Raw genomic sequence first — 25,428 nt, forward strand, 5'->3', positions numbered from 1 at the left:
GTATCAAAATGCAACATATTTTATCGTATTGTTTTATATTGTTGTATCATGTCAATTACAAAAATTCATAATAATCAGAACAATAATATTAATTCTTTCATTATATCAGAACAAAATTAAAACTTTTAATTACGAAGAATAATAGGGTATAATTGCAGCGTAAACCTGCACAATTTAACCTTTTTGTTACGGTTAGAAATAATACTTTTTGTTATTCTGAAACTAAAGGTAGATGAAAGAGGCCCGTAAATATAAGTACCGCGAAATTTCATGATTCTCCGCTAAGTCTCGTGATATGTCCAGCGACGTGCACGAGAGCCGTCTAGAATCCCCTCTTTCAGAAGAGGTGCTTTCGTGCGCACGTATAAAGCCAGTGAAAGCGCCAGGCGGCCCTCCAGACTACCGCACCGTCCGACAGCGATAGGAGCTCTGCCGACTAAACCGTACGGCAGACTTAGATTAACACCTGAGAATCTCTCGTGTAAGTTCGCACGTTGAAATAAAGGCCATTTCGAAAATTAACCGCGCCGTGTTTAAGTTTGCCGTCCACGTGTTTACGAATTTCCAATAGTTCTCATTGATTGTGATCAGAATAGCTTAGACCGGGAGTGATGAGGATGCATCTCGTTGGACTCTTGACTATTCTATTACTCGCCGGAACCGAAATTTTAGGACATCCCCCACAAGAGAGATTAACGCCAGGTATGTAATATTTTTGACGTTATTGCATGATCCGTCATCTCTTACTAGTTTAAAAATAGACTTCATATTCCATTTCATATTCCTAATTATTTTAGTTCTATTATTCCCAATAGGACATTACTATATTAATAAATTTGAAATAATCGTATGAGAAACACGCGAAACTGCAGTAATTTGTTCATATATATTTTGTAAAAAATAATTTAATAAACCTATTAAACATTAATTTGTTATCAGTTAATGCTGGCTGTTAATATATAATTTCGTCGAAATTCAAACAAATAATAAAAATACAGGACAGGAAAAAGAAATTGTTATACCTATAGTTCAGCTTGTGTGCATACATTTTTAACAATAAAGAATAATTTATCTATTCATACTATTAATTTTCTTGTAATTTTACATAAATATAATGATTTCACACTCTTTAATAAAAATTGAATTTAAACTATTAATCTAAATAATACAACTCGTTCAGCAAGCTCTTAAAATTTTCTTTAAAAAACTGATTAGTGAAATCATTCAAAAATTTAAATATTTTAAGTTGATTAAAAAAAGAAGTTATAAGAAGTTTTAATCTATTTATCATTTAAACTATTATGTAACTTAAAATACGGAGAAAACAAAATACTGAATACTGTGATGACATTCTATGATAATTAAGGGATATTTTTCTTTTACGTGGCTTATGCTATTATATGGTATGCTGAGAAAGAGAGAGATGAGAAAATTCTGTAATTTCAAACATCGTAATCCTTCAAGAGTGATCTTCGTTGCTTCTACTACTACACTATCTTTTTCTTCATTTCGTTCTATCATAGTTATTACGTCTGGCTTTATACCGCATAATTATGTCTCCACCCCCTATCCTTCATCCACGAAAGTGGAACACTTCCTTCTACAGATGCTAATCCTGATAACCTCGGAGAATATGCCGTCTCTCTGGGACGTGACAGTGCTCAAAACTGCTGCAATGCAGATTTCTCGCTTCTGCCACTATCCCACGAGCGATCTTTTCAACATCATTCTCCTATTGCTTCGTATCCAGGGCTCTGACATTTGTCGAATAAACATCGGTAAAATGGGTATTACAACACGTGCCATTCAAATGTATGGGAAGTCGCGAAAAGGCCTGTAAACGGCTGTCGGCCTAAGCACGTGAGTCTAGCTCGTCGCTGACTACGCTCACGAGATTCGCTGCCTACGCGTACATGCTCGTCATTGTATGTGACTACCGCGGTCTACAAGGACTGCAACTTTGCTGCATTTTTGTTAGGCACACTGACGTAGAAGCAGGGTCGCCAGATATAGCGGGACTTGTACATTGCGATCAGAAAGTACCGTTTTATACTCAAAACATGTTTTCTAAAGGAAAACTTTTACCCAAAGTGGAATTTTTTAACTTTTCGTAAAAAATATATGTACATTGAGTGATAATTAAATTATTAAATAACGAAGTATTCAGTAAGTATTGAACGGATATTGATCTCTCAAATAATTTGGATGGTGAAATAGGTACACCTTGCATTTATATCGAATATTAAGGTAGATAAAAGAATGTCAGATTTAATAAGATCGATAGGCATTTATTTCTAAAATCAATTATGTCGCGCATGAATTTAGTGTTTCATAGTTATTTCCAATTTACATTTTCAATAAACTATTAACTCACCTAACATACGAGTATTAAGTTAAAAGATTTTATCAGCCACTTATATTTTTGGCATTTTTAATTTATAAAATTGGTCCAAAATATTTTATCATTCGTAACTTAAAGGCAATTGAAATTTTAGCATTTTTATTGAGAGAAGAATCCATTATAAATTCAGTAAAAAATTTCTAAAAAGATTACATAAATATGTGCGTATATTTTTTACAAATTGAAAATTGTATAGTATGATTATGTCCTCTTAACGCAGTTATGTTGGATATGCGATCTCGCAACTATTTAATAATTGTGTAGCATTCACACCTACACACATGCCGTAGAATCAATGCCGTTGCATAGACACACTAGAGTTGACTAGAGCATAGACGATAATAACAATTCCTATACCGCACGCGGGGGCCAACTATCACGTGCCGCGCGAGATTACACGTGCTTTTGCACGTGCCGGTTATTGCCGATCATTGCGGGCACGAGAAAGACCTACGAAAGAGACCTACGCTTATACGCTTTTCCTCGCGCAGATTAACGCCACCGAGGGATAAGTCTGACCAAGTCACGTGCATGCGTTAGCTGCTCGTATTGAATCACGCGACCGTCCGTTTTATCAATTAACAACCGAGCGACATCTTCTCGGCTAATTCCGTCCGTTCACCGCTGACCTACAGTAAAGACTGTAAAGTACGCTTGTCTCGCTAATGCTACGCTTTCCGTGTCTCAAAAATGAAATTTGCTACGTGTTCGAATAATGTTGAATTGCACGATCCTTAATTTTAATTCTAATTAAAAAACTAAACAATATAGAATCTCTTAGATTTTATCCCTTTTATAACGATCTACTTGTTATGATGGGAAAAGATGCGAGTAAAAGCAATTCTTCCGGAAAGAATAATAACTCTGCAAACGCTTGACATTGACACTGCGTGCCTTAAATCAGCCTTGTGTAAGCAACTAACGAGTTGTAAAACAAGTAATACAGTCGCACGTCGTTGCACCTACAAATTACTAGTGGAGATGGAGAAAGTGTGAGAAATTCAGGTGAGATTGCAGTCTATCGAATAATGACATTCTCGCGGCAAAAAATGGAACGGCGACATGCCTGTCATTGACACTGATTCGCTTTCTCGTATCTAGCGCGCTGGTATAAGGAGAGCCGAGTTGAATTTATCACATCCTTCATAAGGCCTTTCCTTCGGAAAAAATTAACCAATGCATGACTAATCCCGGTTCAATATTCATACATTCCCGGTTATCGTAACGTATCGCTTAAATTTCTCAATGACTACAACTTCCGCCGGTACAATCGTTCCGAGCACTTTCTCCGATCGCAAAATACGAAGAAACGAAGCTTGGTGGCATGGACACCTTCAAGAATAAAATGTTTATCATCAATATTTTTTTTCCTTCTGTCGTATTGCTGACTCAAAGTATTGGCGAGCCATCAATAAAATCACAAATTTATTATGCATTAAAGTCTCACAAGTTTACCAACGAAAGTAATAGATAGGTCGTTATTAGTCTCGAGAGCAGTTAAAATGCACCTACGTACTGAAATTGTAACACGTGCTGCACCGCAAAAGTAATTTACGCAAGAAATTATCAGAGAAACGTGCGTATACGACAAATGCGCGTAGACTAGACTTATAATATACTGACCTTCCATTCCCCGGATACGTGAATTTCTCTTGTTAGTATTGCAGAGAGATTACCGAAATCACACGATTAGCAAAATAAATCAACTTTTCAAATTGTCTGCTTTCTATGTATAATAATTTAGATAATTAATTATAATGCTTTGCATACATATGTATGTTAAATATAAAATAAAATATTTCGCATTTTTCACACTTGATAAACAGAAAGTTTGTATGTATGCATCTATTATTTAACGAATCATTCATTTGTACTACTAGTGAAATTAATAAATGATAAACGAATGCATATTTTATCTTCTATTCATTTATAGATTGACACAATAATTTGTCTACGATCGAAGTCTTAAAATATTAATTAGATCTTAAAGAGATTTAAAGCTTTACTTTAATGATCGGTAATTGTATTACACGGCGCTCATATTTACTACCTTTCCTAATAATATTCAGATAAATGTATCAGTAAGTGCAGTCGCTAATATTTACTATCTTTCCTAATAATATCTAGATAAATTTACCGGTATGCGCAATCTTTTTTTAGTTTAATTTTCCACGATCCATGATTCGGTATTCATGAGATTTTTTAAGCGTCTATTAATGCTACCGTTTACTTAATGGTGGCGATAAGTATGTGAATTTAAACGTCAACTTTCTACAGTAGTTTGACCATAATCAATGTTATTAGTATCGACGTGCGCGCCCACTGTCAGACAGATTTACGGTAATACGAATATGTTAATTAAACCGGTACAGAAAGGACCCCCAAAGGACCGCGTGATTCAGCTTAATTCGAGCAATTAACATTGTTAAACTGTCAACGCAACAACTGCACAGTGATTGATAGCGCATTTTAAAATAGAGACCGACTCTCTCCATCTCGTTCCTTTGCTGATATAGTTTTTGTTTTATCATAAGAACGGCGAATTCTTTCTCGGCAATTATTGAGTTGCGATTGGTCCGCCATCATCGATTGCTCCGTAAACTAGCCCTCTTTCTTCTCCTTTCTATTTATTGCGTTTGTGAAATCGATAGAAAGCCTAATTGTTATTCCATTTACATCTAGAGTAGACATGAGAACTGCAAAACTATTTCCTGTTGCACTACGATGTATAATTCGTAGTACAATCCAACTTGTAAAAATAATTGAGCGTATTTTAATGCAATTCATTGCTTCTGTCTAAGCAAAATTTCTATCTTTATCTGTCATCAATTTAAACTTATAATTTGTAATTTTGTACATTTATTTCCGCGATATATTTTGGTTGTTAGTCGTAATTTTATTAACGTTAGAAAGCAAAACAACCACTTCAATATTTTTTAACATTAATCACTGTAAAAGTGCGATATATTCGCGGTTGAAAATATTGTTATTGTACGTAATATACACAGAATAATAAAAATTTTCTAAATATACAAATGTGAGATTAATCTTGGCTCTATTGTAAGAATCACTACACTTTTTTTTATGCTGTACAGTTCGTAATCCGTAATAGAAATTTCCGCAATAAGCACGTTTATTCTCGTTCGCTTTTATGCAGAATTCACGTGCATGAGAGCGTGGCGGCCGGTGCACTGTCCGATGCACGTGACGAGCAGTGCAACAAGCTGCACGTGGTCACGTGCACCAGCCGCGCGTTACCGTCGCGCTACGATAAGTCGAGTTACTTGGGATGTGGCTTTCGCAGCTCCCGATATACTTTATACGAAAGAATTGTTATTCATTATTATATCAGTTATGTCACATGTATTTCGCACCAAGAGCAATGCAATATCTTATACATAATCAAACAGACATTCTGTTTCTTTTAGTTGTATGATTTAATGCAGCTTACAAGAATAAATAAATTATTGTCGTATTAATTTAATATTAACACAGTAATATTGCTTTATTCTGTTATTTCTTATATAATTTGCCACTGCAATTTATTGCAGTACTTTACTACGTACAATAATTGATCTAAACATGCACAACTTGTTTCTGTAATTAATATCACGAGTTATTATAGTTACAACCAACAGTATTTTATCTTGTTACGATGCCGTGTCTCAACACCGATGGCAGTAAAGTTTCTTACGCGTATCGTAATATGTAGCGTTAAGAGCGAGATAAAAAAATGTTTGCAAAGACAGGACAACGTATATCTGCTTTCTCAGTTAATTGCATCGCCAGCAACCATAATTGGATGCTATCCGCCGCGGCAAAGACTCTCGAAATTAAAGCACTGATAATAAGCCTTATTCCTAAACAAGGAATGACTTACTCCACAATAAATCGTAACGCGCGATGTTGTTAACGCTTGCGTTTTCCTTTGCGTTTCCATGCGGACTAAGTAAATGCCCGAGAAACACGCGTTCGCCGGTAGCGAATTCTTGCACGTTTTATTTAACGATATACATGTATATTGATCGGTCGTATGTGGCAACGGCCCGTTGAAGTTCTACCGCGACCAATATTGCCTGTCGGCCCCGATGCCGGTTTTCTAGGTCAGACTTACATTGCACCTAATAAGTAATTACGCTTGGTGAACGCGTGTAAGCCCGATGCTTGACCGCATACAGGCTGGAATGCAGTTCGTAATTGTCCGCTTGATTTTCATCGATAAATGACTAATCCGGCGTACTTAAGAACGATGACAATATTCTCAGAATTTTTTAAATAATAATAATTTGAATGCCCTTTTATTATTATTGTTGCTTTCATTATTTTTATATCAATGTTCCGTGCCTACTTAAATTTCTGTGTGTGTATATTCAGGAATAATAAATAACGTTGTATTACATATTTCTAATAATTATGCTGTCAATAAACACGTAGAATATTTCTCTGGTGCAGCATTTAAAACACTAAATTCTCTCTCGACGTGTAAATAGTTACTTAAAATAAAAGACGTAAAAATCAAGGAGAATTTTTCAGCATATATTTTGACCTATTTACGCTACATACGTAGAAAGTCCCCTATTATGGGATAGCGGAGTTTCTGCTAAATCAATAGACACCAATTGTTGGCTCCGCCATAAATTTATTGCCCTTGAAGTGAAATCTGTTTAATGAAAAATTGATTGTTAGATCGTGCAATCGTTGCGAAAAAAGATTTGTGATTGAATTTGGATGTTAAAAACCTGCTATCTCGTATTAGAATCATATCTCATAATAGAGGACTTTCCTCTAATAATACAGCAAGTAGATTCGCCGAGTTCTAACGATGCAGAATGCAATTACAGTTTGCCTATGTGCGCAGATAAACAGAAGTGTGCATTTCACACGAATGTGATGGGATGCCGAGCGACTAGTTTTGTCGACGTTTACCATTTTGGGCGATGGAAATGTATCGATACGTTACAAAAAAAGCAAAAGCGCTGTCTCTAGGTGAAATTGAGAGATTACGTACGTTTCCTTGTTCGTCTTTGCATGCCTAAATAAAATGTGAGCTTCCTGCATACCATTCGCGTTGAAAAATCTACCGTTAATCTATAAAACTTTCGCTTTTGAATTTTACACACCGGCAAGATCATAAATATCAGTCGGTAACTAACTGTTTTCGACCTTACGTAAACAGAATTGTATTACTTTCTTTGCAATGCCACTTCATTAGCGCGAGTCGTTGATAACACGTGTTAATTAACCCAATTAAAACCACCATTCTGTAATTGAAAAATCTATTAATTAAAATAATTATTATTCGCTTTCTACCGATAACCTAGAGCACTCAATAGTCCTTACGCGCGGTAATGATTTTGTGCAAATAAACTCTGCGTTAAAGACGGAGTGATATACTGTTAGTTAATTAGATTCATGCTCGAAATTCCTACTGATCATGTCAGTGATACAATTGGATTAAAGGTGATGACGAGGCACGCAGATCCGTATCTTATCATCGCTGAATCGTATTTATATTTCACGTCAACAGTGACGGAGTAGTATAGTATTACACATTGTCTCTCAGCAACATGTCGCATTTAAGTGATACTGAACGGAGCCGCGACCCGCCGAGACACCGACTCGAACGACCAACATTCATGCGTGTCAAGTTTCTATGTCCCCATCATCCTTGAACGTAGAGATGCAGTCGTGCTTGCCTTAATAAGCAAACAAAGAGAATGTGATAATGAGCAACTTCTCGGCTATGCGAAAAATTCACGCCTACATATCTTATTATTCTCGCCGTTATCGGTTTTTTTTTATTTCTTCCGATTAGTGATGTTAATCAAAACCGTTGCGAAATCGTCGTCTACTCATACGTAAATTTTTATTGGAAATTAATTCACTCCATTTTTTTATAACTAATTATTATATGATTTTAAGAGAAAACTTTTATGGAAAGAGAGATACATTAGGCAAATAATAAAACGACCCGCGTTTTTTATAATAAACGTATTCAGAAATCCGCAGTAATCCTATGAAGTTGTCATCTCATTATACAAACTCTGGTTGTCCTTTGACCAATTCTGTGTACATGAGTGACACTTATTTGTCAATGTATATGTTAGTGTACATACAAACAATTTTATTGCAGCAAACATAGTCTCGCACTTGGCCATATTTGCAAACGATGCAGTACGTTAAGATACATTGCATACACTGAGTAAATATTTTATTGGCAATTATGTCAATATTTAATGTCTCAAGCTAATAGAAATGAACAAATATCTCGTTACTACATGTACGTGCATTTCTTTTTTTTAGAAAAAAACTGTTAAACTTTACGAATGCACACTTATAGTATACATGTACTCTCAATTTTGCTAATTAATTAATTTTACTTGATAATTTCTAGACTTAAATATGAAACACAATTTGCACGTATTTTCTATTTAAAAAATGATAGAAGTACATAAAATAAGCTCATTTCAAAGTATCTCATTTGTTTATCCACTGCTAATTTTTTTAGAAAAATTCATTATCAGAAAACCGAATGTCTATTGATAGACATCTATTTGAAATAAGACACTATATATTCCATAAGCCAAGTGGGATCGATTGCAGGAATTGGGGCCACCCGCTTTTTTGACGCAACAGTCGCATTTTTCTCGGAGAACGAAGGCGAGTGTTTGTGTTCTACCTTTCCTGGCGCGAAATTGTCTCTTATTTCTTAATTAAGAGAGACTGCGTTCAAAGAGTATCGTACCGCTTCATTATTTTTTACAGATAATATCGAGATTGGAACAACAAAAGGGAACGAGGGGGAGAAAGTATCGTTTCATTTTTCTGCTACGAAATACAAAGACGGAGAGTGAGGGGGGTGATGAATGCGCAATAAATGATATTGACAAATAAATAAAAAACTGCCACCGAACGAATCACTTACAAAATGCAGCGTCTGATTGAAATAAATACGACCAGTCACGTTCTTAACAACATCTTTATCTATTATATATGAATGCATTCACGGCTTTCCAATTGGTTCAAGAGAAACGCATAAACAGTTTTTCTCCATAGCTAGAAAGCGCACGCGAGGCATCTATATCTTTTGCACGGCAATCAAAACCGCGATAAGAACATAAAATTAATAGTGCCGCGTACAGAAATTTCATTATGCCTAATTAATGTGTAATTCAAACAACTATCCTCGGCATTCACTTCCTAACATCCGCGGTACAACGTCTCGTTGTTGTACAATTAAGCAATAACACGATTGAATCTTTCAATTCTATTGGAAATAATGCCTGTCTCGTCTAAATCAGCTCCGGCGTTTCGCAATAAATTATTCGCCTTCGCGCGCATCAACGCCTCCGCGTGTAAACGCAATTGTTCCCCATGCATAATAGGTGGCCGCCGAACGAAGCGGTCGTCCGCTCGTCGATTAGGATCTAAGAATCCGGTTATATGGGTCGCTCGTGATCGAGGGATAAGATCTACGGCAGCGCGCGGGCGCAACGACTGACGGCCGTTCTCCTCGTGCTCCTCGTCACGAGACGAGGCTGACGAGACTCGCCGCCGAGTCTATTTCATGCAAATCCGAGCGAGCCCGAGATAAGCGCGCGAGACTGCACCCGACTCCGAGAAACCAGATTCCCTTGATCTTGCGCGGCGCGAGAATTATTTCACCATGTGCCACACGCGGCCGAGCCAGGTCGCGATAACGCGTTTATCGTTATTACATTATCTCGACACACCGACGCTCGTAGAGAGCGATTTCGAAAGGTTTCTACCGTTTGCTTAATTTTTTTTATTCATCATCGACGTCTACAGACGCTGGTTTACTCGAGCGTGCACATGTGTCATTATATCCCATAAGCAGCGCCGATATCGCGACAGCCCCGAAGAATTTAGAAAAGTTTCAGTAAAAGTGGCCCGTATTATTAGCGTACTTTCAAACGGTAAAAGCGCCGTCTCTCTGATTTACGACGTTGCATTTCACACGCGGCACCGCACGCGGCCACGCCGTTCCTACAAAGGGTCTGGCATTATGCGAATTTTATCATTCTTTCTGTCATTCACGATGACGTTGCAAGACATTGTTCAACTATCGTTCGTACAAGGATACGATTAGCGTGCTTGTTGATTTATAAGGCATTATAAAGTTACGGCTGCCGACAATATGGTAATTAAAACTATCACCTATATAATGCAATTCGTGCCTCGTTATCGCGCGGGTCCATTCCGCTTCAACTAGATCGCGTAAATTATTTCCCATCGCCAATTACCCCGGCTTTGTTCCTGAAACCGCCGATTCGCGTTGCGCGTCTAACGACCTCCTCCTCGGAGAAGGTTGCGATGCTATAGCTCGTCGCTCAACCTCGCATTTATCCAAGGAAACCTGACAGATTTTCCTAGGCAACGCTTGACCTTTGAGACGACTACAATAAGCCGGCAGGCGAAAGAAGCGTAAACCAATCGAGCGAATCGAATCGAATCGGCATTCACACTATCCACTTGCATACACACTACGATACCGTGGAGCAGTATCGCGATGAAAAGAGAAACCAATCGTTTCGCTCAATTTGAATCGACGCGCGCATTTGCGATTCCGAATGAAATGATTCAATTAACGTGTAAAAAATGTGATCAAACCCGATTTCATTTGAGATTGTGGTGCGTCAATTCGAAATCCTGCCTCGATTCACATACTCGTATCTGGCACACCTAGCACCGCAATCGAAAATGGTGTCTGAACGGAAAACACCAATCAGCCGCGCCAAGCTGTTTCGAGCGAGACTCGATGCACTATCGCGGAGGCGTAAGTTTCACGGTGCGAGCACAGTTACGATCGCTTAAATCGAAGCTAAGTACGCTCATTTTTCCGTTGGGATTATTTACCGGCGACCTGCACCGGGCACATAACGCGAGTTTTCTCTTACAAGTTTGCGACGCGGCGGTCTTTAATCGATCGTAAACACGAGGATAATGGCGAGAGCAACTTCAAGTGGGGGCGGCTCTCTTTATCTTGAAAAGCGGAACATCACGAGGGACTCTCTCGCGTCCTGGCTTAACGACGCGAAAATTATCTTTCGTTTGCGCCGTTACCGCATTTCTCCGTCGAACTGTGCCTCGGCGAACCGCACGGCTATAAATCTCGCGGCGGCTGCGAGCAAACCCGGCTAAAAACTGTGGTTATACGACGAGAATTTAAATCATTTCAGAGCTCTTTGTATTCTTATCTCGCAATTGGCGCGGCGAAACTCTCTTTTATCCTCGTCTAAGCAATTTTTCTTTCTCAACACATACCATCTTCTCAACTTCGACAACATTGGAATTATTTCAGATCTCAAAGAGACATTGTTCCAACTTTAAGTTATACGACCTGCCTCTTTCGAAAGCGCCGCCATCCGTTCGTCCATCCGTTTTCCGCGACGAAACGTTGATCATTTACACTTAGAGAAAGCAAGACGGAGGTAGGAAAGGAGAGACAAGACAAAAAAGCAGAACCGTTAGGGGAGCGAACCGGCAACAGTTAGGAAATCCTGGCAAACATTGCTACATATAGTGTCTGGCAATTACACAGTGATAGGCGGACCGTTCTTTCGCGTCTCGACACCAGTGTGTCATGCAATAAAGTATCTTCGAGGATTTATAACGCGTTGCAAAACGGACAATCTCAATGCTCGCGACAGGCATGCAAGTACTGACGCATCGTGAAATTGGGCGATTAGACGCTTGTGTAATCCGCGAGCTATATGTATTGATCCTATGCTATCGTTATGTCCAGCGCATAAGCCTTCCACTTATGTTCGTCGCGTCAATTTATACACGCAGGCGTCGTATTGTCAATTCACTTTGTTAATTGGCAATCACGGATTAGTAGCATTTTAAACATTTACGCACGACATTTCTGTTTATAACGTGTTAATTACTAATGACGCGCAAACTGACAGTCGTGTAATGCATTTTCAGCTATAGAGAGATAAAGGGGAGAGCAGATGCGCTTCGATTTCCAAACAATTGTACGGGATATTACAAATTTCGATGTAGCGAGTATAAATATATTACGCGTGCTGGAGAAAATACAAACGTTTGTTAATAATAATGTATATTGTTTTTTTCAAAAAAATACCGTAATAATTATTAATAAATGACTCCAATTTATTATCATCTCAATAAATCGATTGAATTAATATTTTCGTCAAGATGGAACGCTTTATCGTCCTTTTCAAGATCGCATCAGCACGTTGGAAACAGTTGTCTTACTGACCGCTAACTAATTTGTCAACCAATTTGTAAATCAAATCGCAAGATTTGCTCGTTACGGGCATCAGAAATTAGAAATGCGAGCGACTAAAAGAGTTCATTGCGGCAGTATCTCCGGCTTACCAGTCGCGCTATACGTTCACCCCTATTTCTCAGGTAGCTCTAATTGGCTCGAACGATAATAATGATGAGATTTGCAACGAGCCACGTTCACGTGAGCCAATTCTAACGATCTTCGAATCCAGGATGCTCGTACCATGCATTTCATGTATTTACGAGGACGCGTGGCGCTTCGAGACTAACGTGAACTTTAACACTAGACAGTCCTTGAATTGAGCTCCTTCAATGCAATCCCGATGCAACGCGACGTACTTAATGCATGAGTGCGTGTATCGCGATTCGTGACTCGTCGCGATGACCGCCGGCAAAAGTCATCGCGATCCACGATGTTACTATTTTTTCCCGTCTGTTAACTTATCCGTGCGGCTCCGTGCGGCGCACGGCTTTTGAATAATCTTTCCCTGTCATCCCTGTCGATCTCGAGAAATAAATCCTATCAAGTCGTGACGAAGTCTTTTACCGGATTTATGCGAGCTCCTAGTGCTTCTGCTTGGATTTGAATGCTAAAGCCGATCTTACGTAGCGCCTTGTTACATATTAAAGAAATTTTACTTTCAATAGTTATATATATAGAAAAATATAATAATATAATTTGGACGAATTTATGTTCATTAAAGGCGAAACTGCATAACTTTATCTATGCAGAATTAACACACAATACAAAGTATAAAAATTACTGATTCTAATTAACACTTGACACTTGGTGTGTCAATTGGCAGTATATTTTTAACTTAAGTGACACACAGACGTTCTTTTGTTAGAGAATATAAAGCATTAATCTTATCATTTATCGAGATTAATGATCACGATAATGGGACGTAGAATTTGCTTTTCAGACGAATCGGAATGCAATAGAAAAAAAAAACTGTCAATAATAATCTACGATATGCATCTCGCGTGCATTCTCCGACCAGTGCATTTACGCCTCCACATTCTTTGTCGCATAATTGCCGACTGTCGCCTTTGCCCACTTGATTACAAGATCTGCATGCAGTTTCAAAAATTCTTTCTGTACCTTCGCGTTGCAGTCCTTGAGCCTCTGGAATGCCAATTGGCTGTACATTGTTCGTGACTGACGCGAAAATAAAAGTCATGAAAATTTATAGACCTATCTTTTACTTCATCTGCTTAACGCACTGCAGTGCGATCATTACTGAGAGATGTTAATGTATGCATTATGTTAAATCAGATAAAATGAAACGCAATAAAATTTAACGAAATTGTATCTTCGAAGAAAATGTCCCTCGAGCCAGCTTCGCTACTCGTATGCTGCTGTATTAAGCAAGAAAACAATTTTTAACCCATTATTTAAGTTAGTTTAACAAAACGAATATTGTGGTTTTTTAGAGAGCACAGTAATTCAAATTAAAATTATTCGAGTCAAATCATTTTAAATATTAAATTTCGTAATCTTCTAATTTTTCGAGGTAAAAATTTGATGTTTTCAGTCATTTCCGTGAAATTTTTCGTACAATTGTATTCTTTCGCTTGGTATACGCAAATACATCGCAGTCTACCTAAACCAGGAAAAATCTTCAAGACCTAAACTCGGCTGTGCAACTTTGTTGCGCAACCAGCCTCGCTACATCGTCTGCAATTTGTCGACGAACCAGAACTGTGGCTCTTCTCTCGGTGGTTTCGTGACACGCCGGGCTTCATTGCCGCAATACGAAATACGATTGCGATTGCAAGACGACTTCTCAATGAATTTAATCTCTACCATGGTCTCTTTACCGAACAAAGGAACAATGGGGCGTTCACCGTCCCAGGATCGGAAGCTGATTTCGCCTTCGTTGCAATCGACAAGTTTGATCATCCGTTCAATCTTCCCGCAAGTGCTTATCGCCCCCTACAATGCGACTTATTCGCGCGTGACACTAAGGCAATGATACCGTAACACTCGCAAGCGACAGCGCGGTGTATCCGCGACCAACAATCGCGGCTCGTTTGCGTTGTAAATCACAAACGTGATCAGTTTTATACGCTTTATTGGACATACGACGCTATAAAGTTCTTGGTTATTAAAATATCCCTATTGCGATATTTAAAGTGCCGCGCAATACTCTGAAAAAAATAACAAAATCTATCTCTGATGTTGCAAAGTCTGCGCTTTGGCAATATTCAGTGGGTAATTTTTTGCGTATCAAACGTCACGTGTACTCGCTGTTTCGAAAGCGAATACTGGCGCTGGCGGTAATCCACCTGTACTTTTTCTCTCTATAAACATTTTTATAAATGTGGTTAGGAATTCAGTAAATTCATTGTGTGTGCTGGCCGGTTTTAAACCAGCAACGCCACTCTCCCGTGCGCGATCTGATCTTTTCAAGAGCAAAAAATGTTCGGCAACTCATGCCGAATATGATACGAAATATGATATGCCGACTTTATTTGAAAAAAATGAAATCGAAGCATATCACAAAACATGTTGCGCCTTAATTTATATGTATATTCTATTAAAGAAAGAATAATATACTTTGTGATTTAAGGATGATATACACTGAATATTATAAAAAGTAAGGGTACATAACGAAACGATTGTGAAAATCCTTGTCTCGATATTAATATTTAAAAATATTTTTCAGGGATTTTTAATCTAAATGAATAGAGACTAACAAATCAATTTGCCTTAATTATTACTGTTAAATATTGAAAAGCCCGTTTGACATACGAAATGAAAGTGAAATATAGTAGCAGTGAATTTGATTAAAACACGGAATGAGAAAAATTTCTAGATAATTTATAGCGATTTCGTGACTTGCAACTTCAGAGACTTAAATTACAATTTGACAAAACAGATTGTAAAACTGGATTTAATCATTTTACGATTCAGAGCGTTCGCAAATAGGCGACACGTGCACGGATGAGCACGTGGCCTGCGTTTCGTGTGGCCCACATGTTCAGTGAAGGGTTTTGAGCAATCGACGACGGTGCAATCAGCGACGACTGACACAGGGTCCAATTGGGCAATAAGTAATATAATTTTCATATAAGTAAAGTGGGTATTAGTTCCGATAGAGCACGCGCTGTCGATGTGTTGATTGTGGTCACTATGTAATTATGGTCCGCGGTTGGACGACTAGAAAAATTTGCCTTGGAAATATTACCTATATACGTCCAAGTATAAAACAAATTTTGAGCCATTTGCATAAATAATCACAGCATTATCCCGCATTAACGAATAGCTCGCGATAGCGGATTATGATTGATGATTACTACGTGATCTCGTGAAATTTCTAAATCGATCGAGCCGATTACCGCGAGTGGAACATTTACCATCAATTAATATTAAATTTTAACAACAATTTTCGTACGTTTACAGTACGGGGAGGGGGTACTGAATGTTAATTATTGCATTTTTTTATCATTAGAAATCGTTTATCGATTTAATACGTGAATTTACTGACGACAATGGATTCCATCTAAATGAAACTGTGTTTCGTCCGAAAAGAAACCGGCGCGCAGGACAAGGTAGAAAATGGTCATTTTAGATTACTGGCTACCAACATCTTACTCGGACCCAAAAGCGCTTTGTCTGAACAATTTTCGTATTTATCCAACGTTATAGAGATCACGCGTCTCTTCATCAATGATGCTGGCAACAAGTCGTAAATGAATAATAGCTGTTTTACGCGGTTTGCATGTACGATGATAATGCAGCAATGTAATAATACTTCAATTAATAATTTCAAAGAATCTTCAATTACTTTAGCTTGCGCGCAATACCGTTATGAATGACGGAAGATCCATGTTATAAATTACTTTATTAAGATTTAAGTTCGTATAATTAAACACAGAGTAATTAGACAGATTTGTCGTCATTCTCGTTTTGTGCCGGACATCGCGTCTATCTTTCGCACCATAAAATAAAATTAATGAGTAATACTCTTACGAAACTTGTCTCATAATTCTTCTTACGAGCGCGGCTTAATGAGACGGTTCTTTATATCCCGACGAGAGCGTGACAGCAATTATATTCGGAATACACTTAAGCTCAATAAGACCAACGTTATTGTCACTTCAGGACGCGATCGTAGATGGAACGTGGGTCCCATATTATTTTCGCACCATTTCTTCGCGTAACGGCGAATTTACGAGTTTTCGTGCGACCAGTACATTTCGTCTGTGAAAGGCGCGCGGAGAATAAATCGTCCGATTTTATGTCGTTTCGATCAATGAAGTTAGACGTGCTGTATTTCTAAAGCTATCTCGCGTGCCTTCGGCCGCACGATCAATTGACACGATTATTTTCGTACTACGCTTAATTTCAATCCCCCAGATTTCGTCTGTCATAATATCTTATCGTTCATAAATGTATCAACTAAGCCACACCGACATTCAAATCTCGATTGCCGATCATTTCTCGCACAGTGGTAGAGTTAAAAGCTGTAGGTGCTCTGTACACGACATATAGGTGCAATCTCGCTATCCAGTATTTCAATAACATAATTTGAAAATTACGTATACACCGTCCACGCTTAATATTTTATACTTGAATCCCGTTCTAAAACATAGACCAACATTGCATCCTATCAATCTTATGTTCTTCTTTGACCAAAATGTTCTTATCTAATATTTATTATTAACTCGTCACGAAATAGTTACTCGTAAATAAACTAACTTGTACCCAGAATTCTTCAATACTCGGAATCTCTTATGCTGCCATTTAAGTCGCCTGTTTCTAAATCGACGATTGTCTCAGAGTCCGCGAGTTTCGCGGATAAAAAAGACGCATACCTCACCGTTCGGATTATCGTCGAGGCGAATCCGCGAGGAATGGACGCGCGTGGTTTCACCGCGCGAGTTATATCGTCGATTTCCGGGTGTACATTGCGGCGCACGAGAAATCACGGCGCTCTCCGTGGAACGTACAGACGTATCGCAGATTTCGCGATCGTCTTCCGTGCCGACATGCCGAGTGCGCATTTCAGAGAACCTCGAGGGAACTCTCGATAGCGTGCCAGCCGCGTTCTGTTTGGCGGTGACTTATGTACTGTCAGCTCTCGTGCGGGCCTCGCATTAAACACTTTCTCGATTCGATCCTGCTTAAAATACCCGACCCTCAAGGATCGCGCGATAACCACCGCAGATCGCATTACGAAACGTACATACAATGCAATAGTCTTCCTTCCGCGGGCTGCTGCGAAATCGCGTTCTGGCCAGTTAACGCTTGCACGTGTCATGACTCCTCGAAGACTTGCCAACCCGAGTTAGAGTGACTTAAACGGATAATTGAGTATCAATCCTGGCGTGCATGACTAAATGCAAATCTATTTATATAACTGAGGGCTAACACGCTCCTTGTACACGGAAGACTTCTTTCTCTCGGAGAGATTATAAGAGAGATAATTTCATGTAATTTAATTTAATTTCGAATTAAAAACTCACTAGGAGCGACATTCGTACGACATTAATCAAATTAATTGGAATTCTGGGTTTATCGATCATAAGAAGTCAAAGCATACGTATTTTTCAATTTGTTTTAAAATAGAAATTGATTCCTGTATTCCTTTTATCAGCGATTGTCTATAATTCAAGTAAGATAAACGTAATCGGCATAGCTCAGAAGGCTGGGCCGTCTTTTTTCCAGTTGCATTGAGATATAAACATTTCATTTCGTGCAAGCGTAGCAACTCGGCTACTAGAATCGCAGTAGTTGCATAAGACAGTCGCTACCACATACTGTGCAAGGTGCCGCGTTCACCGAAGAATGTTTTAAATATCGTTAGATTTTTTTGCCACGCATGTAACTTTCTATGCTTTATACCGAACAATTACATCGTCGCAAAAAATGAGAAACCCGGACGCAGTTTCGCACACGATCTTTACGATCGCAATTGAAGGAAGAAAGCTCATATATATAGCGCAATTACAAAGACATACCTCTCTTTCTTTCCGTCTAAAAGTTTCATGTGATACAATTAGTCAATAAAGATTTTCTAATATCTCAATGTTTCATAATATTTAAATTTCTGAAAACTCTTATCACTTTACCAGTGTAGAAGAAAGATATTTTCCGGAGAAAAAATATAAAGATTAGATTGAATATTACTCATGTATGTAAAACTATTATTTTTGATTCTCATAAAATATATTCTATTCCCACAAAGCATAATTTCGATATTGTATTCGACTAACATATCTTCATCTAGCAACAGATGGACGAATATCTAGAAACATAGACATTGCGCAACATGTGAATATGAGGCGCCGTTGCTACTCGAATAGCATTATCCGGAGAATCTATGATAGAATTATAAATGAAACGGCATTATGACATCAAAATTAGATGTGCTTCGTTGTGAAAAATTATTAAACTCTCGGAAGAGAAGTTCTGAATGAAGTGATACGAAAAGAACAAAGCCAGATGGAAGTAGCGCAATGCAAATGAGAATTTCAATTTGCTCGTCGTGATTGCAAAGGCAAAACGCTCTTAAAATAAGGAGTAATCTTTTCATTCATTAGCAGACTTCAATCAATGAAGAAATTGAGAGAGAAGTAGTGCATTTTCAACACACTAGGAAACAAATTGAGATCTTCTCGTCCCATTATTGATAGTATTCAAAGATGTAAGATTAAACGATTATTATCCTCGAATATTCCTTACAGACAACTTTTACGATGTAAGTGATTACAGTAAACCGCGGGAATATCTGCTATTATAAAACTGCGGGAGTTAGGCAAGATCAGGCTCGCGCTTTCCATTTTATATCGTCCCTGTGATTTAATCTCACGATAATAGGCGCTTTTCAACGCTGCATATATTTCCGCACAATCGCTTAAAAGTTATTTTATTAGCGGAATGTCGCTCCGCTTATATATGGGTGTAAAAATACGCCTTATTCCTACCACAAAATATGTTATGTTTATAAAATCAATTTTCTGAGGCATACACTTCATATTATTTACATAACGAAGATAAGCACAATGTCTTAAATGTATGCCATTATTTAAGATGATATCGCGCATACCTTGCAGCAACAATTCATGCTGAGAAATAACGAGAAGATTTTACACAATCTATCTCTTTCGTTGAATGCAGAGATTTCAATTAGCCGGAAGTTTCGTTAACCGGTTATTTGGCCAGGAAATTACGAGTTAAGCCAGATAGTTAATCGATGTAACGATACATTCTCAAAATTCGTTTTAGGTAATTATTAAAAAAAAAAGGATAAACACTTGTGATAAAGTAATTTTCATTTCCATTGAAATTCCGCAATACGCGAAAACACAAAAGATGTACGTGCTCGCGGCCGAAATTTCGGCTAATTACTTAATACTTAATCAATCATAATAATGACAGGCTGGAAACCGGCAGTTGCGCGTATGAATAATTATTACAGAAATACGAAAGACGTTCTGTGCGCGAATGCACGCAAAGACGCACACTTGCATTTCCTTCAAAGACAGCCACGAGAGAGATTTCCTCCTCGATGGAGTGGATATGTGCCAATGGCTTGCGCGATAATTACATCAATTATCCATGTACGGAGAGAAGAGCCGATGTTGCGAGTTTCATTTTTGTTTTGAACGGCTGATTAAACAAATTCGACTGAATGCACGACGTTTCCTACATCACCTCTATCGTCTCGCTGTGAAATTTCACTCGTGTTTGCTCGTTGTAAAGTTTTCTGTTAATAGTAATGAGCGCAAATTTTCGTGTCAACGCGCGATTTCTAATGGAAATAGAAGAACACGTCAGAAATGTTATAGCTAATGCGTCAAATATACGCATAAGGGATAAAAGAGAGATTCCGAACGCTGACCTTTTTATGCGCGGCTTAAGATTACAAGTTCGCATATGCGGCGATCAGGTAGAAAATACTCCCTTGCTCGTATTATGGATTCGCGGCGCTGAAAGTACGATTACACTGTGCTTCACTAAATCGCAGCGATGTATAATCACAGCCCGTGCAACTGTAATCCCGCGGCAACATCGGCGCTATTACCACATTCTCACAGCGCCAGCGCGAAATTATTATCGATGCCCAACAATGCCTTGGCGCAATTAGAGGCGAGTACCAATGGCGTAGCGATTTCTATCTCGCCACTCGCGATCAAGAAAGTCGATCGCGTAGTTCGGTAGAAATTTTCGCTCCGATCGCGAAAAGTTGCCGGTCACTGTCGAGAGGGACAACGCGTTACAAGAGATCGACGTGGTCCAGTGAGCGTAAAATCCACTCGAAAGTGTCAGACTCGATTTCTTTTCGCTGTCGCGCTTGATCACGCGCCACAACTAAGACACATTTTTTTCTTTTTAACTCCGTAATTTAATCGTAACGCGTTCGCGCTTTAATCTCCAAACAATTATATAAATGCATTCGTACAAAGGCATAAAGTACCGCGGTGCTAAAGGCAATAGGTGGACGTCAAATGTTAATCTTCATACTAATGTATCGATTTAGTTTATGAGTCAATCGAAAGATCGCGCGTATCTGATCAATTGCTGCAAAATGGCGCACACGATAATCGGTTGTCGAGTTAGTGACAGTTAATTACTGTGCACCAATGGATACAAAATAGCGTGCCACACGCAATAATCAGTCGCCGGATCAGTGATAATTAATTATTGTTCGCAGCGATTACGCAGTTCAATCTGTTGCATACAATCACTGATCACTTAAGGTTTTGTTATTTTACGCACATCAGCGAAGATAAATTATTTCACGCAATTGCTGCTGATTGAATACCTAGTGTCTGGTGAATTGCATGATATTTTTGAAAGAGAAAGATGGTAATCGATATGATTCATAAGAAGTATCTGCATTGCGCAAAACCAATAGCTGTAAGAGCTTTTTATATTTTAAAGCAACTCGAGTATGTCGTGGCCCAATGTCACCATTCAAACGCAACCGCAATTTTTTAAAAGTTTTCACAGCAAAAGATACATTCTATAGTAGACTCGTTCCCGTTTAAAGGAAAAAGAAAACACTTTATACTTTTATTACTTATTTCCAAACTATATCAAATGTAAAACAAGTTATTTGGCATTTTATATCATTTTTTAAATTGTGATACTTTTTGCTATATCAGAGTGTAGCATAGATGTATCTAATGTAAGATCGAAACAATGCGATAGCAATTATTTACTGCTGCTTGAATTGATAATCTCTGACCAAGCGCGCGATCTTTTTTCACGTCGATATCGTTTGCGCATCGCTTGATCTCTCAATCGCGAGCGCACCTTACTACCGATTGACTGACAACGGTATAATTACCGGCACGAGTTCGAGCTATATATTACGTCGGGTATGCGCGCGATATCGAAAGACGCGAACGTTTAATGAACCCATCCGTCTTCGTAATTTCACGTCCAATCGTGAAATTCTCACACTGTACTCCCCAACATTTCCCTTTCTTCACGTCGCGGCGTTTCTGTGATTGATATCATTAACTCTCCGGGAAAATCAAGTTTTCGCATTCGTACGCGTTCACGTGTAATTATTTAATGAAGCGATCATGAGGCAATAGTGGACTCGATTTATTTCCTCGGCAGATACGATCACTCATGTTACCTTACTTGCAAATTAGCAACTGCGATGTTCAAGTAAAGAAAGGACGGCATTTCTACTTTCTCTCCTGGTGATGAAGACGAGTCAAACACTCCATGATTATTCTCGAGATACATTATTACAGACTGCTATCGTCGACGCCGATGAAACGACATTTCCGAAGTGTTTCAATTACGCATGTTTATAGCAGATTCAAATTGGCATAATTTCGAGAACAACTAATTTCCAACGTCCCACGAATGCGAAAAAATACATTTCCACTATTGTCACATGTTTCTTCCTCTCTCTCGTCGTTATAAATAAATTTAGATTATTTTCATATACGTGCAATGTTAAAATTTGAATGCGTCTTACTTAATTTTTGTTTTATATCGACAATATACCTGTTTTGACATCAAGATATATTTCTATTTCACATCTGTATACAGAGACGCGTATCTAGACAGCGGTGCTACGAAACGCGCCAGCATACGAAATTTCATAACATCGCTGACGAAAGTTCACCACAAAATCATTATAAACTACACCTTCAATCTCTGTCAAATATATTCTTATATTTCTTAAACGTCAAATGCAGTGATTATCGCAAAGCGATATGTTGCGCCCCGTAGTGGAATTAAACAATGATAAAACATAAATTGTGAAACGCGAGAGAAATGAATAGTTAAATATTCGAAGCTATGTCTATTAACCTGACCTTATTTTCGGTTGCTTCATGAAATCACAAATCAGCTATCTGAGAAAATCAAAGGATAAGGTAATTCGCCGCGTTAACACGATCAGAGCAAACTGAAAAGCGTAAAGAAGCGTGTGCAAACTGAGGAGAAGTAGATAAGTGGGGCTTCAGCGAACACATCATTCTGCAGTAAAAGAAAATATTTGTGTACCGGTAGTAAAGTGTGGCGATTTGGTTTGATCTATAGGAGTAATGAATCGTGTATGTGTACGTGCCGCAATGTTCCTGTAATCATAGCTCACGTTGCGACAATTAAGGCCGAGTCGAGATATTATTCTCTCGTTCGACGATAATTTATCGAGGAAGCAATGTAGCGCAGCATTTTTTATCGCTCCACACATCCAGGGATTGTGAAAACGCTCGTCACGAAACGCGACTGCTGCGAAACGTTCCGAATCTCCGGAGATTGCGGTCATCGAAGGAAACTTTTAAGGTGCATTAGTGACGGGATCGCGGCAGGACAAATCGATGGCACGGAGCGTTATTAACGTCATTAACGCGCGGTCTTTCGTCATTAGAAAGCGTTTCTTTGACGCGCGAGAAAGTGTTTCCCTACGAATCGATTCCCGCTGAATTGCTAATTGGAAGAGTAACACGCATTAAAATGTACAATAGTCAAAGATGCGCGGTATTCTTAAAGGTTAAGATTAAAAAATTTATTTTTTAAGGTAATCGGAATTTCATCAAAAAACCTATGTGCGTGAAAAGGGTCTCGTCTAATGGCTATTTAAATTTCAAATGACGATTCGATCTTGGCTATTAGTCACGAAAGATTATATCATTGACGCGTATCTATCAATACCATTATCTTATACGTAATCTTTTTAAATTGACGTATATTAATTACATATATACATGCTCATCAGCGTTGAAACGAATTCGAGATCTAAATGTGAGCGGTTCGATGCGCGTTGCTCATCGATTAATTATAAAATCGATGAGCAACGCTTTTGCATCTGGCAAGATTTTGCATACGCTTATTCGAGACGAACAGCTGTTAGAAGCGAATGAAAGACGTTTTAGCAAAGGTTTAGATATGAAAGTACCTATTCGCGCGGACTACATTGGCGTACGTTCGTTATATGAAAAGAGAAGGAGAATGGGAAGTCGTGAGGAAAAGATTACCGTAACGAGTACGGGCGCAACGATGCACCGATAAGGAGTAGCGCACGCGCCTGAACGCGGCCGCGTAATTAATATGCTACCGACAGGAACCCGGTTACTGTGTAAACTTTCTACCAATAATGATTTCATTCCCATCGTATGTCGCGAAGTGCATCTAATTAGTATAGGTATAGGTTTGCGACCATAGCAAGCGGGACACGTGGCGGATTACTATTATTGTCATTGGCAACCATGACCCGCTGCAACGGTGACACGCAACAGGTGCAATTCATTCGCAAGGCAAAGATTATCTCTGTCGATTGCAAGCGAATAAACGAAGGTCAAGACGTATTTCATGATACCCGTGAAATCGCTATGACGAGGAGAAGCAAAGGTGACATGGGCTTTCATCGAAAACAGTAGTTTGAGTATTCCGAGAATAGAAAAGATATATTGTAAAAAGCTTGGAGAAGAAGTTTCTTATATTGAAACTAGACAGACTCAATTAATTTACTGAATAATGTCTTTAGAGAAGTCTAATCCTTAGAAATTATTTTTAAACGTGTGTGCGTACACACACAAACAATTAAGATTATAATCATCTTAAAACATGAACGAAAAATAGTACTCACTAACAACAGCCTTTAGGCGACTACGCAATTAACATGGTTTGCACATGGTAGCATTGGGCAGCGCGGGTGACTGCCTTCGTTCGAAGAATAGTTTAGAAATGAACTAAACAATCACGAGCCCCTATCCCAGGATTGCATACCTCTTTCGTAAGTCATTACCTATCTCATTGTTGCACAAGGAGTGACCTTTAGAATTTTCATTAGAAAAATGGTGTGTGCGTCGATTGTTAGACTATTCCAATTAGGCAATTCATTAAATCGTATTCTTGTATGAGGCGGGCGTCTTTTATGGCGGGCGATAAAATTTTCACATTCCATCGGCGAGTCGTCATCGCGCCGGTATTTCTCGCCGCGTCGTCGCGACAGCATTGTAATCTCAAGGAAAGCCTTTCTCGTTGCAATACAAAACATTGGAAATATTTTTAGTATCGTACACTGGCCGCGCTAAGATATTATCTTGCTAAACCAGTTACCGCGCAACCCGTTATCCTTGACAAACACGAATATTTGTATCCAGAAAGAACTAATTTGATATGCAGTCCATCGGTTTAACCGGCTCGACTAGAATTTGATACTTCCGAATATAGAAAGAGAGTCTTCGGGGAAATCATAATGCGAGAACCGGTATTACGATAATTGAATCATCTTCAACCGTTGTTTCTTCCCTCTCGAAAACCGTCT

The 25,428-nt window shown here is 38.6% G+C and overlaps 1 protein-coding gene across 3 annotated transcripts in view; it reads left to right on the forward strand.

The window, feature by feature from the left end:
• The first annotated feature begins 402 nt into the window (after positions 1–402).
• LOC105568012 overlaps positions 403–25,428 on the forward strand; it is a 55,220-nt gene continuing 30,194 nt past the window's right edge. Inside the window, exons 1-2 of one of the 3 annotated variants that reach the window (XM_012023348.1) lie at positions 403–481; positions 592–702. In XM_012023348.1, coding sequence (XP_011878738.1) covers positions 612–702 — 91 coding nt within the window. In that variant the 5' untranslated portion in view covers positions 403–481; positions 592–611. Of the gene's footprint in view, positions 703–25,428 lie in introns of all 3 variants that reach the window. The other 2 variants (XM_012023349.1, XM_012023347.1) reach the window with 2 other exon arrangements.

Source organism: Vollenhovia emeryi, unplaced genomic scaffold (genome assembly GCF_000949405.1).
Source record: "Vollenhovia emeryi isolate VEMERY1.0 unplaced genomic scaffold, V.emery_V1.0 DF939132.1, whole genome shotgun sequence".
NCBI classification, from domain to species: Eukaryota; Metazoa; Arthropoda; class Insecta; order Hymenoptera; family Formicidae; genus Vollenhovia; species Vollenhovia emeryi.